Consider the following 14,164-nt stretch of genomic DNA (forward strand, 5'->3'; position numbering starts at 1 on the left):
GGCCTCTCTGTGCCTCTGAGCACCAGGCTGCCGAGGAACGTGGGTCGGCCCCCCCCAGCACACTGCAGGCCCCTGGGGGGAGTGCCCGTGACTCTAGGCCCATGGGGTTGGCACGTGGCACGTGCTAGGTCTGGGAGGGAGCACGAGATGGAGCTGAAGGGAGTCTGTCCCCTGGTCCATCAATGAAGGCAGAGGGGCAGGAGGTCTGGGGGACATGGCTTCCGGGGGAGCCGTCAGGGCTGGTGGGACGGAGTGGAGGCTGAGGCCAGTGAGGACCGGCCAGGCCTCTGACATGACCCTCCCCGTTTTGTCTTTAAAGTCCTGCGGCTCTGGGGGCACCTGGGTGGCTCAGTCGTTGGGCGTCTGCCTTCGGCTCGGGTCGTGGTCCCAGGGTCCTGGGTTCGAGCCCTGTGTCAGGCTCCCTGCTCAGCGGGAAGCCTGCTTCTCCCTCTCCCACTCCCCCTGCTTGTGTTCCCTCTCTCGCTGTGTCTCTCTCTGTCAAATAAATAAATAAAATCTTAAAAAAAAAAAAAAAAGTCCTGGGGCTCATGGAAGGCAGCTGCTGAGGTCCCCCAACTCTGGGTCCACCGCCTGTTTCGATGGCGTGGGTTCTGTGTCTTTTCCCCTTTGGCCGTGGGGCCGTGTAACCTAGTCTGCCCGACGGCGGCTCGGTGAGCACGCGTCACAGGACGGGGGGTCTCTGGCCACAGCGGGGCCTGGGGGCTTGATGTCAGGGGTGGGGGCTGCCTTCTGTGTCTTCCACCCAATCCTGAGAACAACCACAGTATCTTTTATCCGAGCAGTTCCAGAAATCACACGCACACCATGACGGTTGAAGAATATTTAACTTTTCTTAAAAAAAAAAAAAATCTTAACCATGAGAGAAAGAAAATACAAGAGTATACATTATTTTAACAGGAAAACAGTCATTTCCATCTCTATATTTTATATATTATATATATATTTATATATATGTATATATACACCTAGCACAGTGTGTATATTCTATCAGTCCGTGGGGAGGGGGCTGCCATGGGGACAGGGGCCAATACTGCCGGTGGCCCCTGGGGATGGTCCTGGGTTAACGTGGGGACTCCAGCACTCGCACCCCCGCCCCACCTCCTGGGCCCAGTTTTCAGGGCCGTACCTGATACACTGGTTTTTCTCTAGGGAGAGGGTGGGGAAGGGTGGACAGGGGTGGGGTCAGGAACTCCCCGGAAGAGGACAAGTCCTGGCAGGGGGAGAAGCTCTCGGCTCGGGCCACAGAGGCTGGGCTCTCAAGCCAGGTGGGCCGGGACACCTTCCTGCTCCCGGGCGACCGGGTGCTCAGGTCTGGCTCCCGCCTTGGGCCCTGACCCCCGAGCCGCCTGTTAACTAGGAGATGCGAGCTGGCCCTTTGGACCTACCTCCGGCCCCCCAGGCACACAAACAAAACCGGTCTAAGTTATTTACAAGGCAAGATGCACATACAGTACGTACATATCTATAGGAAACCAAAGTGACAAAGAAGGCAGGGGCGGAGGTACCCCACACCTCAGCCCTGGGGTCCTGTGGAGAAAGGGAGGGAGGAAGAAAGTGCATTTACACAGAGACTCCTCCTTTCCCCTGTGTGTCTGGGGGGCCTTTCAGATGCAGCCGGAATGCTCAGGAGAGGCCTGGGGGGCTGCAGAGAGGGGAAGACACTGAAACTTGACCTGAGCAGACCAAGCGACACGCGGGGCGCCCCCGGGGTCTCGGCCAGCCCACAGGGAGGAGGTCTGGACTCCCACGCCCCGTGCCCCCGCCTCGGGCCCGTCCCCAGAGGAGGAGGAGGGACAGTCACAGTCCTGGGGGCGAGGCTGCATGCACCGTGCTGTCTTCCAGGGGGGTGTCGGAGCCTGTGAGGCAGCAGGAGCCTAGTGAGGAGCTGGTCTGGGGCGGGGGGGACACCCCCAACCCCCCCAGCCCCCCAAACACCCCCCCGCGTTCGGGCTCATGAGAGCGCCTCCTCCCGTGCATCCACCTGGAGCACCCATCCGGGGTCCCTCATGGGGCGTGCCACACCCCACTCCGGTTCTGTCCCCTGCCCCTGGGTGGCTGCGTGCCGGCCCACTCATTAAGAGCAGGTTTTAGGTGGGACGCCAGCTCCCTGGTTCGTTCTAATCCAAAGAAGGTTCCCATTTTTAGGGCAGCTTCTGTGGGGTTTCCCTGAAGATCCCTTTCTGAAGCTGAGGGTGTGAATGAACTGCACTCAGGGGGATGAGGACCCCCGCCCGCCCCCCATGGGTACCCGGGGGACATCGCCTCGCTCACCGTCCTCCGAGCACGGCCCTGGCTGGCGGCTGTCCCTGAAGTCAGAGGCCAGGGCTTCCCTGGCGGGAGGTGACAAGGAGCTGTCTGTCCATCCAGCCGCCTCTGTGGGGAAACTGCCCACAGGCGTGGTGCCGCCTGATGACTCTCCCGCGAGGGACCTGAGCAGCTCTCGGTGGGCCAGCTCCATGTCCTGGGAGAGCAGCAGGGGAACGGCTGACCTTGGCCCTGTGTGGCAGGGCCCTGGGGGAGGGGCCAGGCTGCCGCTCCCTCGCTGGGCCCAGGGGTGGCTCTGCGCTCCAGGGCGGCTGTGGGGAGAGACCCGGCCGGAGGGCATGCCTCCCTCGTGGGGCGATGGCTCTTGGGACAAGGGGCTGGAGGCCCCAACCCCCCGCCCCACCCACGCACCTTGAGCCTGTTGAGTTTGACGGTGAGCTGCTCGATGGTGCGGAAGATGCTGCCCACGTCCCTGAGGGCCAGGCTGGGTGGGGAGCGGCTGGGGCGCCGGCGACCTCCACTGCCTCCCCGCAGCTGCCAGGGAGGGAGGCCGTCGGGCTGGGAGGGCTCGGTGCTGGAGTCCGGAGGTCCTGCCGGCATGCTGACATAGAAGCAGTTCCCTGTCCCCGGGCAAGAGAAGGACGTCAGGAGGCGGATACAGAGGAAGCAGGAACCACCTCCCGTGCCCCCAGTGCTTCCCACACCGACCCGGGGGGCTGGGGATGCCATCCTGCGGACAAGCTCAGCGCATGCTGGCCTCACGCTGCCCACCCGTCCCCGAAAGGCCCTCCTCCTCCAGAAAGCCTTCTCGATGGCCCTTCTGCTCAGCTTGGCCTACGCGGGAGGGAAAATGCTCAGTGGTGGAGGATAAGGAGACGGGAGCGCCTCCCAGTCCTTGAAGGAGGAGTAGAGAGGGGGGCTGGTGGGGAAATGAGCACAGGGAGCTCCTTCACATCTGCCCCATCTCAAGCTCTGCCATGAACATCCACACAGCCCCCTGCCCCCCGCCGTCTCCTGCAGGATCCCACAGGCCCCTGGGCTCACACGGGGTCAGCCACGGCGGGAGGGGAAGGGAGACACCAAGGACGTGGGGCTCCGGGCCCCTTGCGCCTCCCGACCCTGTCTCAGGACCCAGCACCAACTAGCGTCCCGACTAGCGCCCGGGGCTCTGCCCTGTCCCCAGGTGCTACTCCTCGTGGGGTCCAGAGGATGCCCAGGGGACGCCCTGTGACTGCAGGCAGTGGTCAACTCCCAAAGCCTGGCTCTGCCCCCCGCAGGCCCCACACTCCAACCCTGGCCTGGTTCTGGCTCCAAGGGGAAGATCATTACCAGCCGCCTCTGCTCCGCCTTCCACTTCGGGTGGCTCAGGCCCTGACTGGCCGCTCTCTGGGGGCACAGCCTTGCTGCCCACCACCTCAGCTGCACCAGCCGCCACCAGCCGCCGCCACCACCAGGGAGAGCAGAGACCAGGAGAGCAGGGAAGGGGAAGGGGGAGCAGGGGAGAAGAGGGGGGAAGGAAGGCGGGCGAAGGCAGCAGGAGGAGAAAAAGAAGGGACAACAAAGTGAACACAGGTCGCACTGAAGACGCCCAGGGGGCTGCAGAGAAGCTGTCCACCGGTTCACCGAAGGGCAGAGAAGGAAGGTCAGTTCCCAGAAACCAGGAGAGGGGGAGCCTCGGGCAGACAGGGTGAGAAGTGCAGCGGAGGACGGGACCCCACCCTGGCCCCCCGGGAGCACCTGCCTCACTCCATCCTTCCTGCTGGGGGACCCCCCTCCCTCGGCTCACTGCTCTGCCCAAAGCCGTCTGGAGCCCCCGTCCCAGCTGCTCCTGGCTCTTCGGGCTTTGACGCTGCCCACGGCCGCCCTGGCCACCTCGGGTGCCACGCACCCTCCCCGCTCGGTCGTGTGACCCTCCCATGCCGCCGGGGCCCCGTGTCAGGTGACCCCCCCCCCGGGAGAGCCACACGGTTTCCTCAGGACGCTAGTGGGCAAGGCAGTGCTGACGTCCTTGGGCTACGGTCACGCTCAGGGTCACACAGACACTAGGGGATGGGCTCTGAAGCCCGGTGGTCCGACCCCAAAGCCTCTGTGCGGCGTCAGCGTCCCCTCCCGGGCCCCGACGCGAGCCTCTGCCCACACGGCCGGGAGGATGAGGCGTCCGGGAGACTCGCCTCCACCTGGTCAGCCTGTCTCGTCGGGACGAGCCGATTTACTTTACCTTTTCTCACGACTTTGTAACTCCCTGCTGCCTCGGTGCTTGAGGCCTCTTCCTCTGGGTTCCTGTCCAGCTCGGGAGACTCCCAGACCCCAGAATTCCTGGCCCGGGGGGGCAGCCGCTCCAGAGGGCACAGAGCCGCGTCCTCCTGCTCTGGTCCTTCACCCCCAGGGGGGGCGTGCCGCGGGGAGCCGGGGCCCGCGGGGTGACAGGTGCTGCTCACGAGAGACGGTGTAGGGGTGAGGTCGTCCTCGGGCTCCCCGGCGGGCTGTGCTTCTGGGCGGTGACCCGGCAGCAGGCTGCACAGGATCAGGTGCCGCAGGCTCTCCACTGGAGGGGAAAGAGGATGCTGGCTTCCCTGGCACGGGGCCCGGGGCCGGCACGGGGGTGCTGCTCCCCCCGCCGACTCCCAACGTCACAGGGCGGAGCTGGTGGTGGGGACAGGGGGTCACAAGGGTCTCCTCAAGAGGGTGCAGGGAGAGCCCTCTGGCAGGTGGGGGCTGCAGGTGTTGGCCAGCACACCGGGGCCGTTGGGCCGGCAGGCACTCACCGTCTTCCAGGGCTGAGTCGGCGAGCCCGTCCAGGAACAGAGGGACTGCGAGGGGCAGGAGGATGGGGTCTCTCGTCCGGCCGCCCCTGCTCTCTCCACCCAGGGCTGCGGAGGGGTGAGGCAGGGCACCCAGCTCCTCCTCTAGGCTGCCCTCCTGCTCGGGATCCTCCAGCAGGGCCGGGTGCTTCCCCTTGGCCCTCGGCTGGGGCCCAGTGCCCGCTGTGGATGAGAGGGCAGCGTAAGGCAGGGGAGGGAAGGCACATGGGGGCGGACCCCATGCCCGGCTCTGGATTCGAGGGGCTGGAACCCTGACTGATTCATTCCACGCATGTTTACTGAGCACCTACTATGGCCAGACACCGTCCCAGGCTCTTGGCATACACCAGAAATGAAACAAGGATCCCCGCCCACGTGGAGCTTAAATTCTGGTCAGGAGACACTCAGGGAGCTCTCTGAGAAACACGGGTGGGCAGTGCTGTTTACAATGCTGACGGAGAGCCAGAGAAGGCACAGACCGGAGGGGGCAGAAAAGGGACCCAGACGCGGAGCCCGCCAGGAGATTTCTCTCTAAACCCAGGGTTCTACGTTCTTCCCCGAAGAAACTCTCAGTGAGATTCCTGTGTGGGACCCCTCGCCCCCCCCCAGCCCCATCCCAGGGACGGTGTCCCACAGGCATGTCATTCTCCACGGAAACGCTCAGCTGCAGGAAGCAGGGGCCCCTGGACTCCACTCCACTGCGCTTCTCCCTCCACGGCCAAATACCTGTCCCCAGAGAGCCAGGGTCGGAACCTCCATCCAAGCGAGCTCGTCTACACTCGCTCAGGTCCGCTCTCCTTTCCCTCCTGGACCCCCTTTTCTCACTCACTTCTCTGTTCTTATCCAAGCCTCACACTTCTGGCCCTGACGGCCTCTCCCATCACCTCCCGACCTGTTCTACCGACACTGGACCAGGGGGTTCCCGCAAAGACAGTTAAGGGGATGTACCTCCGGGCAGCTCCCCGGGCTCTGGTTCACTGTGGAATACTTCTGAGCCATCCAGCCGGACCCTGAGGGAAAAAACCACCAGAGGTCACCCGCCGGGGTTCTGACTCTGCCAGCCAGGAGGGGCGAGGTCTCGGATGCTCCCTGGCCTCCTGCGTCAGAATGGGCAGCGAAGGCAGGTCTGTAAAGGGAGGTGTGAGGCTTCGGCACCTGCCGTCGGTCGGCAACCTGGGGGGGAGGGTGGATGCCGGCCAGCTTCTCCTGGTCCCGACGGTATACCCCGCACCCCACCTCAGGCGTGGTCTCCAGGACAGCCAGCTGGGGGTGAGCACACGGGACAGAGGACAGGGGGGTGAAGGGCTCAGAGGCAGCAAAGAGGTGGCCTGCAGTGGGGACGACCGGGGCCCGCGGTGAGCACCTGCTGGGTGTGGGGCTCTGGTGTGTGGGCTCCTGGGCACCCGGGGGTGGGGGATGGGCGAGCGTGGGGGCAGCTCCCGGGTGCCGGGTGGCGTTCCGCACGGCCTCCTCCAAGAGCTCCATCCATCTGTGGCTCGGCAGGAGCAGAGAGGGCTGGTGGTGAGAACGAGGCGGGGCGTGCCCCCCGCCGCCAGCTGCCTGTAGGCACCCTCCCCACACCGCCCGGCGGCTCCCGTGGTGGTGCGGGGCTGGCCGCCACGTGCCACGGAACGCCGGCCCAATGCTGTGCTCTGGCCGAGGCACGGTCTAGCTGCTCGCCTCCTCCACACGAGGCCGAGAGGCAGCAAGACCCACGCGCCACAGAGGAGTCCTGACCCTGAGACACCGTGTGACTCAACCAGTCTGTGCCGAGTCACGCCCCCCCATCGGCCGCCGAGGGGACACGGGGTGGGTGGGTGGCGGCCCTGGAGGCGGGAGTCCGCCAGGAGCACGTGGACGGAGGAAGCCTGGAGGGGAAGGGGGACCCCAAGGGCAGGGAGCGGGAAGAAGCGAGAAGAGCAAGGAGCACTGGTGGCTCTGGACTCGGGCAACGACGGCGGCCCGGAGCCCCCTGCACCTGCCCTGTCCCCGCCGGCCCGCGCCCCGCTCACGGTGCATCGCTCATACACACCGCCCTGGCCCCAAGGGGATGGCAGCTACGCGTGGCCCCTCAATTCTCACGTGTTCTTGTCTGACGACGTCAGTGCCACCAGCTCGTAGATCTGGGGGGGGCCCAGCTTCGAGGTGCAGATGATGAAGAAGGCCCGCTTGTCTGTGTGGGGAGGAACGGGGAGGGTCAGAGCGGGCGGCGGCAGAGGCCGACAGCAGCCCCGGACCCTGACCCTCCACTCGGGACGAGGACCGCGGCAGGACCCGCACCGGGTCAGCGGACCACGCGGGACTCACTGCTGGGACGGCACTCGCGTGTCCCCTTCACAGCCGCCCCCCTCCCTCTGCTCCTAACAGGGAGGGCGGGAGGGCCGGGGGCTTCGAAGCCCATCACGGCCCACAACCCCCGGAGGCAGGGCAGGCATCGGCCCGAGGGAGAGACGAAGACAGTGAGCCCAAGGCCCTTTCCTGCCTCTGTCCTCCGGGCTGCCCCCCCATCCCGGGCCACATCCTCCGGCACAGGGGGTCCGCGAGGGAGCGGGGAGCGTGGCCCCCGGGCTGCCCCCCCGCCCCGCGGGCACCTGTGGCCACGGAGCGGATGAGCACGGCGTTGAGCTTGAGCACGGGGCTGAAGGTCTGCTTGCTGTCCGAGGAGCCCGCGGCCGTTTTGCTGTGGCATTTGAGTAGCAGCTTCTCGTCCTGCTTCTGCAGCAGCACCAGGAGGTCCTCCAGCAGCAGCACGTGGAGGTCTGCGGGGGGCGCGCCGTCAGGAGCCCCCAGGCCACGCAGGGCCAGAGGCCGTCGGGCAGTCTGCCCCCCCCGTGGCCCCCTGGGTGTGCGCCCCAGTTCCCGCACACCTACCCAAGCTCTTATCCTTGCTGATCCTCCAGGTCAGGGGCCCCTCGTGGACCATCCTTCTGGCTGTAAGGTCCAGGCTCTGTAGGGAGACACCATCCGTCCATCCATTCAACCGCATGTGAGAACCGTCTAGGCGCCAGACGCCCGGCGGACGAGCTGGGGGCCAGCGGCCAACAGGAGGCGGACTTTGCTCTGACGCTCCCACCGGGCCTCTCCCGCACCCGACCCCGTCTTATCCTCTCCCCAGCACCTCAGGTCCCAGCGTCCAGTCCCGCCGGTGGGGCTGTCTGCCCGGGTGTGCGTGGGGTCCCACCGGGGCACCCCATCCCAGACCAGCCCATGCCACCTGCTCCGAGTCCCTCCAGGCCCCGGCTCTGCTCCCAGGGGTGCCCCAAGTGGGTGTGGGGGGCTGGCCGTGCTGGGCCTCCCACCTTGAACTCGGCCGCCAGGGGGTTGCTGGCCCTCTCCAGGGACGTGGTGTCCAGGCGTTTCTGGTAGCTCTCCAGTCGGTGTTGGTTCTCCGTCTGCTTCACTGCTTCGTTCACATACTTGAGGATTTCCCGGCACTGGTCCCGCGCCCGGCAGAGCTTCTCGTGCTCAGAGGTGCCACCTGCCGATGGGGCAGAGGTGGCGGTCGGGGCTCCTGAGAAGCCTGTTGGAACCCGCTCTGCCTGGCAAGCCGGCAGGCATGGGCACAGGACCGCCGCCTTGGCCTAATTGAGGACCTCGAACGGAAGGGTCCCTGTCACTGAGGGTCCTCGGTTCCAGACCGCTGCTCTCTGAAGACACCGGCAGCTCTTGCGAATTGCCGTCTGGACCACAACCAGCCCCAGGGACACAGGGGAGGCCCAGGGGCAATGACAGTCTCTGGGGTGCCACTCCATACCCGAAAGCCAACGCCCCAAATGCGAGGGCACGGAGGCATGCTCAGGACCCCAGGGGGCTGTACTTTTGGGCACCGCACAGAGGCGGTGTCCAGCAGGGGGATGGACGGGCACTGAATGCACCTTGGCCCCGGTGTGGGACCACGGTCACAGGGGAGTCCCTGCGTGCACCTGGATGCTTCCATCAGATCTGCCCCGGGGCCACACACAGGCTGGAGCGGCCCTTCCCTCCTCCCACGGCCAGACACCTTGTCTTCCTCAAAGCCCGGGTACAATCACTTTCTTTGAGACTGACCCTAACAAGGCCAGGACGAAGACCCCGAAGACCAGAGAAGGTCAGTGCTAGAGCGGGGTCTGAGTGGGGCCGTGCCCCCCGCGCCCTACCGTCCGTGTGCTTGAGGACGCTCTCCAGCAGCAGGGGGTACTTGGTGAGCCGCTGTATCTCCGAGATGATTAGGTCTCTGAGTTGCAGCCGCCGGCACTGAGGGTGGCTCTCGGCCTCCTGGACGGAGAGCGGTCAACCTGGTCAGGAGCTGGCCGGTGGGCGCGGGGCCCGGAGGGAAGCGAAAATCCCAAGTGGGTCCTGACCCCAGAGGGCAACTCCTTAAATATTTAGGGCAAGGTGGATGAGGGCAGGGAGAGAACCCAAGGAAGGGACGTGGCCAGACAGACACCACTGAGCAGCTGCTGCGCCCATCTTACGGATGAGGAGGCGGACATCCGCCTACAGGCCCACGGGTACTAGGAGGTGAACGGGGCCTTCTGACTGCGAATTGGGGCTCCTTTCAGGGAGCAGCGGTCTGTCTCGAGAGTGGGCACAGTCCAGGGTTTCTGGGGCAGTGGGTGGGTGCGGAGGCGCTGGGCCGCCCCCCAGGGTGGAGGAGAGGCCAGCGCGCCCGCCCCAGGGGGGCCAGGAGGGCAATCCAGGAGGTCCCCGGTGACCCCGGCTCACCCTCCAGGCCGCGGCCGTACCTGCATGAAGAGCTGGAAGCGGCTCTCCTTGCGCTGCTTGGTCTTGATGAGCCCCAGGGCGATGGACTGGTAGGAGCAGAACTGGGCAGCCACCTGCTGGAGCTCCTCCCGGGCGGGGCCGTCGAACTGTGGCACAAGGGACACCGCCCAGGCGTCGCCCCCCTACCCCCCATGCCGTCCTCCACCACTCCTGCCGCCATGGGAAAGGGGACCCGTCTCCTCCCAGCGTACCCGAGCCAGCATGAGATCACCGATGTCTTTGATAATGGGGCCCTCCTCCCGGAGCTTTCTCATGGCCTCGCACCAGGAATCTGGGGCAGAGAGAAGGGACACGGAAGCCTGAGGTGGAGCTGCGCCTGCCGGGCCCTCCACGACCAGAGAGGGGAGCTCATGGCAGCAGGGCTGGAGGGCGGGGGGCGGGGAAGGGTCTGGGCGGGGAATGCTGGTTTCCGGGCCAGGGAGAGCTGGTGAGGGTCGTCTGCTCAGGGAGGCCCTGGCATGGGGGCGGACCGGGGACAGAGACCTGAAAGCTAGCCAGAGTGTGTGTGGGGGGACAGTGGGCGGGGAGGATGGGCCCCTCACTGTGGATCTCAATGAGCTCGGGCAGGTTGGGGAAGAGCCGGGCCAGCTCATCCCGGGGCATCAGGTTCTCCTTCTTCATCCGCTGGTAGAAGATCAGGTCGAGGACCCGGAGCGTGCGCAGGTGGGAGGCTTCCGTCACGAACAGCTCTGAGCACGGTGTTGCAGGATGGGAGGAGGACAAAGCAGGGGAGGTCAGCAGGTATCCGAAGTGACGATCGTCACCCCAAACCACCTCACTTCTGAGGCAATGGAGCGCTGGTGTCTGAAGGTCCGGCAACGTCGTCACCCCCAGGGCAGGAACGGTGATGCCGACCTGGTCCCGTCCCCCCGGCGCCGCCCGACTTACTCCCCGCCGAGTGCGAGGTGCACACCCTCACCGTTAATGACTTCCTGCCGGTCAATCTCCCTCTGGCTTAGCCCGGCCACCACGTCCTTGCCCACCGTGTGCTGCCAGTTCTGGGCGTCCAGCTCTGGCTCCAGGTCCGACAGCTGGCCCAGGTCATCCTCTAGGAGGTGGGGGAGGAGGGCGTCTGTGCAGAAGCTCAGGCTGGGGGACTCAATGCTCCTGGGGGAAAGGGGGCAGCTTCATGAGGAGGAAGGACGCACACGAGGGGTTTGTGCTCCCCGCCTGCCCCGTGCCCGTGGGAAACCAGCGGCTGTGGAGACGAGATGCATGCCCCACCAGCCGCTCGGGGGTGGGAGTGCAGCTGGGGCGCCTCACTCACCTGCGGCCCATTTTGGGGGTGAAAGGAGGGGTTGGGTTCTCCAGAGACCTGTGGAGAGAAGTCAGCTCTCAGCACCCGCTGCCCCTCGGCCCTGAGGCCCCACAGCTGCCCGAGCCCCCCCCCGGCTGCCCGAGCCCCCCCACCTGGTGGAGAGACTGGAGGCAGAGGATGAGGCTGACTGGTGGAGGCGGGCGGCCTCCGCGGCCGCATCCATGTCCACATCACTGCGAGAGCGGGGCACGTTCTCTGCCTTCCGGGACCGCTTCATCTCTTCCCGGCCCTTCAGGCTCTCAGAGCGGCCCAGGCGGATCTCTGAGCGGGAGCTGGGGGAGCAGGGCAAGACACCCTGGGGTCTGGCAGCCTGGACGGCTATGGTCTGCTGCCCTGACTCAGGGGTTCTCCCCCCGCCCCTGCAGGGGCCGAACTTCCCAGGGACAACTCCCGCCACTGCCCTACAATCTCCTGCCTCTGCTCAGCCTCTCATCCTCCCCGTGACCCATCAGGAAAGTGAAATCCGGGACCAACAGACCAGACGTGTGCTGTGGACAGACGCCAAAGACCCGATGCCCACCAGGACAGCTGTGGACACCAGAGGCCCTGCTCCTGGGCCGCGTGCCGGCCAGTCCCTCTCGCCCTCGGCTCCGGAGCAGGTCAGCCCCCACCGCGGACTCTGCTCTCCTTTTATAGGACTTCCTACCAGGGAGGCGTAGGGGCCTCCCTCTCACGCTTGTGCTGGCCTCCTCACTGGCAGGCCCGGCGGACAGTCTACCTGCCGCCGGGCTCTGGCTTCAGCTGCGGCGTGGGGTCTCCCGTTCCTATCCAGCAGTACACTTCCTGGCTTGCACTCCCCCTCCTGGGGGCCGGCCGGCTCGGGGGGGGCCTGGCTCCTGACGGGCAGGAGGCTGCCCCCGGCAGCCACGTCTGGCCACCGTGTGTCCCTGGGCCTTGAGAGGCTGATGGCCGGTGCCACTCCTGTCTGCGCCCTGCAGTGCATGAGCACGGTGACGATGGCACCCCTGACCCTGGCTGCCCCCGGATGGCGCCTCCCCGCGCAGCCCTACCAACATCACGTACATCCCGGCCTGCAGGCAGGACCACGGACGGCCTGGAGAGCGCAGCAGGCTGCTGCAGATGAGCCAAACGGCTCGGTCTCCGTTCACCGCGTCTCTCCGAACTGCCCAGGACCCAAGTGCAGCCGCCCCGGGTCCGGAGGGTTAGAAGCCCCGCTGCCAGCTCATCTCCTCAGTACAGCCTCCGACCGAGTCTGCCTACAGCACCTGCCCCAGTGTCCCCAACGGGCCGCCGGCGAGGCTCCCGCGCTGAGCCTCCCAGTCCCCACGGGTGAGGAGCGGGGGGGCACACCCTCCGCTGGCCCCCAGGCCCTAGAACACTGCCTTCTGGAACTGCGGGCCCCTTTCATCTGCCGACCCCTGCCCCACAGTGCTGCCGAGAGGGCCGGCGAGCTGACCGTGGACCCGGGAGCCTGGTGAGTGCCTCGGGGCCCGGGTCGTTACCCGGCAACTTCAAGAACACCAGTTTGCAAAAGGCCTCACCTTATTCTCAAAATGTTGATGTTCCGTCTATATAACCGTTGGTTTGATGCATCCGTGACATCAGGCCTACACGTCACATACTTTATACATTTAGTTCACTCGCTAATATTAGAACTCAATCTCTCAGCTCAGGACAAACGTAACCTTCCTCCTTCCTTAAACCTCTGTCTGTTCTCACTACGGCAGTCTTCCCGCACGCATGCATGCAGCTTAGGGGCTTACTACAAGCAGGAGTGACCTTGTGTGGGCAGGAACGGCAGACTCGGCGTGATGATGGTTTTGGAGGTAAGATGGGTGACTACCCAGGCCGCTCCCTGGTGAGTGGGTGCGCGCCCGCTCAGGGGCTCAGGCTCGGGTGCACACGTGTGTTATTTCTGCACACGCGGGACCACGGGGACTATGGCTCGAGGGTGACTGAAGGTACATGCTCGGAGCTTTCCGACCACAGGTGGTTTTTCACTGAGAGCTGGCTGGAGAGTGTGAGACAGGACGGAATTGCTGTCCCACCACAGTCGAGAGCAAGTCCAAGAGCACGTTTCCAGCCAGAGAAGGGTTCTCATTAGAACCTGGCCAAGGTGGACAACATGCTTGCAGACCCCTCTCGTTCTTGAGAGGAGAAGAGCGGTTTGCTCTGAGACAGCAGAACCCCATCTCCAGCGCTCTTCCTCACAGGCGCCACGACCGTCTCTGTGTGACCTCGCTATTTCTGGGACCTCCCCCTGCCTCCCTGCCCCATGGTCTTCCTGGCCTTGTCACCTATGCTGTCGGGACTAGCTGCTCTAGTCTAGCCTTGGCACAGACGCTGCCCAGTAGCCCGGGTGAACTGGAGCAAATGCTAAGGGCAAGCAGTCCCTGGGCTGGGAGGTCAGGGGCTGGGCTCTGTCCTCCGCTGGCCTGATCGCCAGCACACGGCAGGTCCTTTCCTGACAAGCCCCAGGCGGGGAGGCTGGGGAGCGGTTGCGAGGTCTGCGGCAGGAACCTCACGGTCTAGGGGAGTGGACGAGGTAGCTGGGATCGACACTGGCTGCAGACCCCGCCCGGGCTCCCCTCCTCAAGGAGGTGGCACCTGGCCCCCCTCACCTGTCGCTCTCCAGCAGGTCCTCAGGGAAGCTTCCAGTGGACAGCCGCTGCGTCCCAGGCTCTGGGGCATCATACGGCTGGTTGTTCTCAAAGTGCTGAATGATGTTCCTCACGTTGCCTGGTTTGACTGGAAGCAGAAAGATAACGAAGGGTACTCTGCTTTCTGTTCAGGGATGGTGTCCCAGGACCCTCACTCCCACCTCGCCCAGAAGACAGAACAATGAGCAAGCATGGATGACAGCAGACTGGGCACAGGACCCGGAGACGCGGTGCTCGTCCTCTGGACTGGACTAGCTCCTGGGACTCGTCCTCTGGCCTGGGCTAGCTCCTGGGACTCGTCCTCTGGCCTGGGCTAGCTCCTGGGACTCGTCCTCTGGCCTGGGCTAGCTCCTGGGACTCGTCCTCTGGCCTGG

General features: G+C 65.3%; 1 protein-coding gene across 1 annotated transcript in view; it reads right to left on the reverse strand.

The window, feature by feature from the left end:
* Window positions 1–826: 826 nt before the first annotated feature.
* ARHGEF11 (Rho guanine nucleotide exchange factor 11) overlaps window positions 827–14,164 on the reverse strand; it is a 49,503-nt gene continuing 36,165 nt past the window's right edge. The window contains exons 23-42 of the mRNA XM_035009873.1: window positions 13,752–13,878; window positions 11,262–11,441; window positions 11,119–11,166; window positions 10,771–10,958; window positions 10,394–10,540; window positions 10,043–10,122; window positions 9,812–9,937; window positions 9,224–9,341; window positions 8,387–8,565; window positions 7,959–8,034; window positions 7,679–7,846; window positions 7,170–7,260; window positions 6,451–6,576; window positions 6,036–6,097; window positions 5,052–5,270; window positions 4,505–4,831; window positions 3,616–3,705; window positions 2,698–2,906; window positions 2,293–2,482; window positions 827–1,877 (exon numbers count right to left, since the gene is read on the reverse strand). Coding sequence (XP_034865764.1) covers window positions 1,819–1,877; window positions 2,293–2,482; window positions 2,698–2,906; window positions 3,616–3,705; window positions 4,505–4,831; window positions 5,052–5,270; window positions 6,036–6,097; window positions 6,451–6,576; window positions 7,170–7,260; window positions 7,679–7,846; window positions 7,959–8,034; window positions 8,387–8,565; window positions 9,224–9,341; window positions 9,812–9,937; window positions 10,043–10,122; window positions 10,394–10,540; window positions 10,771–10,958; window positions 11,119–11,166; window positions 11,262–11,441; window positions 13,752–13,878 — 2,810 coding nt within the window. The 3' untranslated portion in view covers window positions 827–1,818. The remainder of the gene's footprint in view (window positions 1,878–2,292; window positions 2,483–2,697; window positions 2,907–3,615; window positions 3,706–4,504; window positions 4,832–5,051; window positions 5,271–6,035; window positions 6,098–6,450; window positions 6,577–7,169; window positions 7,261–7,678; window positions 7,847–7,958; window positions 8,035–8,386; window positions 8,566–9,223; window positions 9,342–9,811; window positions 9,938–10,042; window positions 10,123–10,393; window positions 10,541–10,770; window positions 10,959–11,118; window positions 11,167–11,261; window positions 11,442–13,751; window positions 13,879–14,164) is intronic.

The sequence above is a fragment of the Mirounga leonina genome, unplaced genomic scaffold, assembly GCF_011800145.1.
Source record: "Mirounga leonina isolate KUSES-001 unplaced genomic scaffold, KU_Mleo_1.0 Mir_154, whole genome shotgun sequence".
NCBI lineage: Eukaryota > Metazoa > Chordata > Mammalia > Carnivora > Phocidae > Mirounga > Mirounga leonina.